This window comes from Arachis ipaensis, chromosome B4, assembly GCF_059453495.1.
Source record: "Arachis ipaensis isolate K30076 ecotype BB chromosome B4, ASM5945349v1, whole genome shotgun sequence".
In the NCBI taxonomy this organism is placed as follows: domain Eukaryota; kingdom Viridiplantae; phylum Streptophyta; class Magnoliopsida; order Fabales; family Fabaceae; genus Arachis; species Arachis ipaensis.
The window spans coordinates 46,093,891-46,101,407 of NC_142439.1; the positions used below are offsets into that span (position 1 = coordinate 46,093,891).

General features: G+C 36.4%; 1 protein-coding gene across 1 annotated transcript; it reads right to left on the minus strand.

The window, feature by feature from the left end:
- Positions 1 to 654: 654 nt before the first annotated feature.
- Positions 655 to 1,482, minus strand: LOC148567415 (uncharacterized). The gene is made up of 2 exons (XM_088484566.1): positions 1,124 to 1,482; positions 655 to 853 (listed from the first exon to the last, which is right to left on the minus strand). Exons 1-2 carry the CDS (start codon positions 1,480 to 1,482, stop codon positions 655 to 657), a joined length of 558 nt encoding a protein of 185 aa, XP_088340692.1.
- Positions 1,483 to 7,517: the final 6,035 nt, after the last annotated feature.

The window sequence follows — 7,517 nt, forward strand, 5'->3', positions numbered from 1 at the left end:
ATGCACACAAGGTGTTTGTGAAAATGCCAACTCTAGATTTTGAGTAGATTTTCCCACCTTGGCCTGTGGTTTGAGTTCCTAGGATACTAGAGTCATAATGTCCGACATTTAGTGGTAATTCTTGGGTAGTTAGTTGGCTCTTGTTTCCATTGACGCTAGCCTTTTATCAACTAGTTTGGTAAGTTAGTTAAGACTTATGGATTAAGGTCAATTATGCTTGCTTGACTTACTCCTCGATGGTTGGGGTTGACTAGGCGAGATTGACTCATGATAATTACCATAGTTGTGGTTATGGCCATGATAGGATTCCTTGGATACTCACTCCCAATTCAAGGCTTTCTTTTATTGCATTTCACTAGTTTTGATCTCATTTTCCTTGTTGCTTGCATTACTTTCCAATTTTGATCATTGCTTAGTTCTTTTAATCTTTCGTTCTTTAATTGCACAAAACCCCTTTTTGCCCTCTTCACAACTGGAAGAAGTAACATTTCATTTGCATTCCTAGGGAGAACGACTCGAGGTTTAACTACCCTCGGTTTAGATTAGAAATTGTAAACTTTGATCGAGCATTACTTGTTGGTTGAGAACTATACTTGCAACGAGGTTATTTTTCCTTTACCGAGAAGTAATTCTCAACCGATGAATTTGCTCGCATTAGAAGGGTCTACCAAGTAGAATGGAGGAAGTGCTTCTGTTCTCTGTTAGAGGCATCTCAAGGATATAGAAGTCAACTGGAAATACCAAGTCCTTGATCGCTACAAGTAGGTCTTCCGCTATTCCCACAATGGTAATTACACTCTTGTCAGCTAAGGCAAATTTGGCCGCTGACCTCTTCAATGGAGCTAAGTTCAACCGCACAAAAATAGAAGGTGTCATTATGCTTACGCAAGCCCCTAGATTACACATACAGTCGTGAAAAATACGTTCACCAATACGACAAGACACCAATCACGGTCCAGGGTCACCACATTTTTCTGGAATAGGCTTCATTAAGGAAGAAATGGAACTACCCAAGGATAATGTCTCCAACTCTCCTATTCTATCCTTGTGTGTACACAAGTCCTTCAAAAATTTTGCATACTTCGGAATTTGTTGAATAGCATCAAGAAGTGGTATGGTTACCTCAACCTTTTTGAACACTTGAAGCATATTTAAATCAAACTTCGGGGTCTTCTTTGCTTTCTTCACCATAGAAGGGAATGGGATAGGAATGGATTCGTCCACTATAGCTTTCCTCTTGGATTCCTTACATCTTGTTTCTTCTTCTTCATGCCTTTTGTCTATCTCCTCTTTTTCATGTGGAACTTCAATAACCACTTCTTCCTCATGAATGTCTTCCATGACCATAGGAGGTATCTCCTCCAATGTAGTTCCCAATCGTAGTGTGATGGCGTTAAGACCGTCCTTTGGATTTGGAAGGGGTTGGGATGGAAGATTAGAAGAGCTTGAAGTTTGGTTGGTGTTGTTGTTTGAGGAGGACATGGATAACTTTGAAATTAGGTTAGTGAGATTGGTTAATTGAGCACTCATGTTACCATATTGTGCACTCAAGGTATTGAATTGAGCCTTGTTATTCTCCTCTTATTTTTCCATAGTAGCTCTAAGTTCATCAACTTGGTTGGTGGAAGATGAAGAGGCTTGGTTAGAGTGTTGTCTTTGATGTGGTGCTTGGTACTTGGTGTAGTTGTTTTGGTTTTGGTTGTGATGATTTTGGTTGGCTTGGTGGTTGTTGTTGTTATGGTGGTATTGGGATGAAGATAGGTGATTGTTGTTGTAGTGAGAAGAAGAGTTGTTCCATCTTTGATTTTGATTGCTCCCTTGTGCATTATCCCTCCACCCTTGATTGTGATTATTCCCATGAGAGTAGTTGTTTTTGCTTTGAGAGGGATAGGTGGACGGTTGTTGTAATTCACATTGGCCACGGCAAGGGCATACTCCTCTTGAATTTGGGGGCATTGGTCGGTGTAATGTGTGGTGCTAGAGCACAAACCACAAATTCTAGGGGGGCCTTCAAGTTGAGCAACTTTAGGTGGGGCTTGGATGGCTTGGATGGAATAGAATTCCTTTTGCTCTTTATTCATCTCCGTAAGGATAGTGGTCATATCCCCAAGCACCTTAGTTAAGCTTGCTTCGGAAGGTGGTGCTTCTACCACACCCTTGAGGGGATTGCTTCTTACCCTTACATATTGTGTAGCCTCAGCAACATCATTTATCAAGTTCCAAGCTTCTCCCACCGTCTTATTTTTGGAAAGGGAACCACCACTAGAAGCGGTGAGTAATCTTCTATCTTCCGCACAAAGACCTCTGGTGAAGTAACTAATGATCAAATAAGTATCCAATCCATGGTGTCGACAAGATTTCAATAGCCTCTTGAACCGAGACCAATACTCATACAAACTCTCTTGGTCCTTTTGCATTATACCCGAGATCTCCTTCCGGATATAATCGGTCTTTTCCGGCAGAAAGAATTTGTCTAGAAAATCTCTTCTCAAGAAATCTCAATTAGTCACAATCACATCCGGTTGCGAATAAAACCACGTTTTTGCTTGCCCCTCAAGAGAGATGGGAAAGGCAAAAACCATAATAGCCACCTCATCGGCTCCATGTCTTCTAGCCGTGGAACAAGCAACTTGAAAATCTCTTGATACTTGGGAGGTAGATTTATTAAGCTATTCTTCAACTCAAAGTTTGGGTCAAGGTTAGGATACCTTGCTTGTAAAGTGATCCGGTGTGGCTCCGCCATGTATGGTTCACCTGTGGAATGCAAAAATGTATTAGTGGTGCCAACAGAAGAATAGGAAGTAGCGGACTTCAAGTTACTCTCGGTACCATCTAGTGATTCGGTATGCTCCACAAGAGAGGCCGAAGTACTAGCCGTATAGTCCAACCACCGTTTAGCTTGCCGAGTGTGTAACAAGGTTCTTTCAATCTCAGGGTCAAACTCGGCTAAGCTAGAATTTGGTTGAGACCGAGTCATCAAACTTGGGAGTCATAGCACATATACGAAAAAAATCTAAACTACAACTAAGTATTGAAAGCAAGTAAACTATCTACACTATTCGCATATTCACATAACCAATATCAAGGCATACGTTGCAACCATTCCCCAGCAACGGCGCCAAAAATTTGATGGGGCCAAGGATTTATACCGGTCTAGAAATTCACAAATTGACTTCTTTAATAGTATAGTCCAAACCAATAATCAATCCTCGGATCAAATTTTAAGGAATTGGTTGTCACAAAGTTCAACCCCAATAAAAGTAACCGAAGTATTCAAACCTCAGGTCATCTCATAAGGAATGGGCAAACATGTGCATCAACATTGGTTAGAATTCTAGGGTTGCAAGTCATGAGAAAGAAATTAAACTAAGAGACTTATCAAGCAAGAAATCTTAAAGTGCAAGAAACTAAATCAAGCAACTAAAGCAAGGTATGAGCAATTTCAAACTAATAAGAGAACATCCACTATAATTCTACTATAAAAATTAACAAGTAACTATAACTAGAATCAAGCAATTGAAATTTTTGGGTTTCAAATATGAATAACAAAAGCAACTCTTGGCTAGGCATAGAAATTGGGATCACCATCCTTGTCTAATAACCATATCTTGACAATTATGAGGAACCAAACTCATTAAGTTTACTTCTATGCTTGAAGTATATTAAATGGCTTGATCAACATCAATCCATAAGGCCTAACCTAGCTACCAATTAACTTAGTAATAGGCTAGTGTCAATGGTTATCAAATTGACCACTAAGGGTTCTCAAATCACCAAATCCATTAGACCCAATGACTCAAGTTTACCCAATTTCCTTAGCCTAGGCCAAGAGTAAAGAAAACTACTCCATAATAAAAGAAAACATTTCATCAAACACATGGTAAGCATTACTAAAAGATATATTCAAAATGCAATTAAATTGAAATTAAAAAGTACCCACTAACAATTATCAATGAAAAATCACTCAAACAACACTACTAACCTTGGAGAACATCAATGTAACATTAACAATTCAAGATCCACAAGGTTCACAAAATAGGTAGAAAATGGGAAATAATAAGAAAACATAAATCTAACACAAGAGCTAAATAAATTATACTAAGGAATTCAAATTAAGTAGTCAAAACTAAAAATTAACAAAATCTAATTCAGAATTCAACAATGGGAGATCAAAATCAAACTAGATCTAGAGGAGAATAAGGGTTTTTCTCTCTAGAAGAACAAAAACCAAAAACTAGCTAACTGATGAGAGGAACTTTTGCGTGGTCTAGAAATTCGCGGATAAATCCTCGTTGCAAGTATAGTTTCTAAACCTTCAAAAGTCCTTTCATACAAACATTTTGGTTGTCACAAGTAACAATCCCCTAAATAAATTGTTAACCGAAGTATTCAAACCTCGGGTCGTCTTCTCAAGGAACTACAGGGAAGTATGTTCTTATTATTGGTTATGGAGATTGTAAATTCGGGGTTTCAAGAATGAGGAACAAATATGACAAATAATTTAAATGGCAATTAAAAATAAATAAATACTGTAAAGCAAACTTTTGGGCAAGGTATGAGAAATTGGAAGTCCAGACTTAGTTATCCTTATCAATAACAATGAAAGTCGAATCTTAATTCCACTTGGTTAACCTTTACTAAAATAAAGGAAAGTCAAGGGACTAATTAGTTTGATCTTCGAATCCTATTTATTTCCTAAGAAAACGTTGGGATTATTGAAGCTCAATTCAATTAGCAAAGATAACAGTTATCAATTATGTTGAGATAAGATAACTCCTGAGTTACTGCTTTCTTAACCAAGACCAAAAGAGAAAAAAAAGTAAATTTGCTGGAATAGAAATGCCTTCAGATGTAAAGCAACAATAACATAAATTAAAGAAAGCAATCATAAATTGAAATACCTCAAATAGCATTAATAAGGGAAATCATAATCTAACATGAAGAGTTCATAAACTAAATTGGAAAAACAAATAAAAGTAAAGAACCTGGGATTGAGAGTTACTCCTAAAACTAAGAGAAGTCCTAAATCCTACGAGAGAGAGAGGAGAGAACCTCTCTCAAAACTAGATCTAAAACATGGGAAATAACTAAATTGGCGAGCTCTCCCTAAATGGATGCGTTCCCACACTTTATAACCTCTGGTCTATTCCTTCTGGACTTTGATTGGGCCAAAAAGGGCTTCAGAAATCGCTGGAAGCGTTTTCTGCAATTTCTGGTGCGTAGCCTCTGTCACGCGTCCGTGTGGGTCATGCGGTCGCGTCATTCGGAGCTTTCCTTGTCACGCGGTCGCGTCAGTCATGCGACCGCGTCATATATGTTTTGCTTAAGGCGTGCGGTCGCATCAGTCATGCGACCGCGTCACTGTTGATTCGCGCTTGGCATGCGTCCGCATCGCCCATGCGATCGCGTGGATGCCAATTTCTTCAGAAACTCCGTTTTATTCTTTCCTTCCATTTTTGTATGTTTCCTTTTTCCATCCTTTAAGTCATTCCTGCCTTAGAAGATCTGAAACTACTCAATACACTAATCACAACATCGAATGGAAATATAGGTAATTAAAATAATTAATTTTAAAGCATAGAAAACATGCTTTTCACATACATCACATAATAAGGAAGGGAAAGTAAAACCATGCAATTAATATGAATAAGTGGGTGAAGGATTGAATAAATCATTCAAATTAAGCACAAAATATATCATAAAATATGGGTTTATCAACCTCCCCACACTCGAACAATAGCATGTCCTCATGCTAAATCCAAAGTAAAAAGTAAGGTTAAAGTGGTGAAATGTAATGCAATGCAATCTACTCTAAATGCAACTACCTAAATGAATGATGCATCATGCAATTCTATTTTTTTATTCACTCACTTGTATATAAAGCTTGCATGTAGTTGAATTAATTCACATTCTCAAGGAGTCATATATGTATATATATAGGCAAGCCTTAGATAATCATAAAGCACTTTTACAATTGAGATGGGAGAAAAAGCATTTTATGAATTTGCAAGACAATTAGATAATTCAAACAGAGATAAATGTTAATGAGCTATTGAACCCTCACTGGATTTGTGTTTACTCTCTAGTCACTCAGTGTTTATTGGGTCAATCACTCTATTCCTCTTTTTATTCTTCCTTTCTATAACTTTGTTCTTCATCTAACCAATAAATAATTATAGAATACAGTCATACCAAAAATCATGAGGTCTTTAATTAAGGTTGTAATGGGGCCAAGGTAAAGGTAAGGATATATGTATAAGGCTAAGTGAGCTAATAAGTGAATCCTTAATTAGATTAAGATCTCACCTAACATACATACTTAGTAAAACAAAACTTCTTTACCTATTTTCCCATATTTTTCCCACTTTTGGATGTTACATGCTCATGTTTCAACTTTTGTTCTTATTCCATGTGCATTGCTTTTATTTTTGCATTTGGGGAATTCTTTTGTATCCCCTTTATTAAATGCTGAAATTTTTTTTAATGCACATGGTAATTTAATCACTTTGATTTCTCATGAGCATGCTTCCCAAAAATTTCTTAGTTTGAGTTATTTTATTCTTTTCAACTCTTCTACCTTTTGTTTTTATGTTCCCAATAGGTTTCCCCACACTCAAACAATAAACAATTTATATCTTAAACTAACCAAGGATTCAACTTGGAATTTTTATTTTGTTTTTTTTTTTTTCTGCTTAAGGCTAGTAATGTGGTTATTAAAAAAAGGGGGGGGGGGAATTAAAGGCTCAAGGGGGCTAACAAGGGTGATGTAAAAGGTAGGCTATTTTGGGATAAGTGAGCTAAAATCAAATAATGGCCTCAATCACTCTCTTGGTATATATCTACATTCTATAATCGGACATATAGATTAAAACAAAGTAAAGAATACCAGAATATAAAAGAAGGGTGGAACACACAGAAATAAAAAATTATGGTTTGAATGTAACCATACAATTAAGCTCAAAACTCACAGGCTTTGTGTTCTCTAGCTCAAAAATCATTTATCACTTATGTATGTCATGCAGGTTTAGTTAAAAATTCTCATTATTCTCAATGTAAAACTTATATTGAATGGCTTTAAAGTTCTAGTGTTTCTCCTTGATGAAGTGTTGTTAACTAACATGTAATGCTATATATACAAGGTGTGGGTTGTTTTGATTCTGTTAAAGTCTCTAGTTTACTTCCCTTTTTATATTTTCCAATTTAAACTAAGCTATCTTATGCTGAAAAGGGTAAACTATACTAATTAATCCACTAATAAGTTAGAATTGCAAACTAAACTAAATAACTAAAATATGACTAAAAATGCAAAATGCAGAAATAGAGTAAAAATACATGAAAGTAGCAATGTATAAGTACTCAGAAAATAAAAATTAAAATAAAGAGAAAAATACAGATAAATATCTAAAATAAAAGAAAAAGAATCTGTAGTGGTTCACCAAAATAATACGCCAGAGATGGCGACCTTCCCACACTTAAAATGTAGCATCGTCCCCGATGCTCACTCAAGCAGGGTGTGA

Excerpts from the sequence above, each read along its gene's own strand:
- LOC148567415 (XM_088484566.1), bottom strand. The coding sequence starts at position 1,482 with ATGTCCTCCTCAAACAACAACACCAACCAAACTTCAAGCTCTTCTAAT. Across the intron at positions 854-1,123 it reads CAAGTGTTCAAAAAGGTTGA|GTTGAACTTAGCTCCATTGA; the intron begins GGTAACCATACC and ends TATTTTTGTGCG.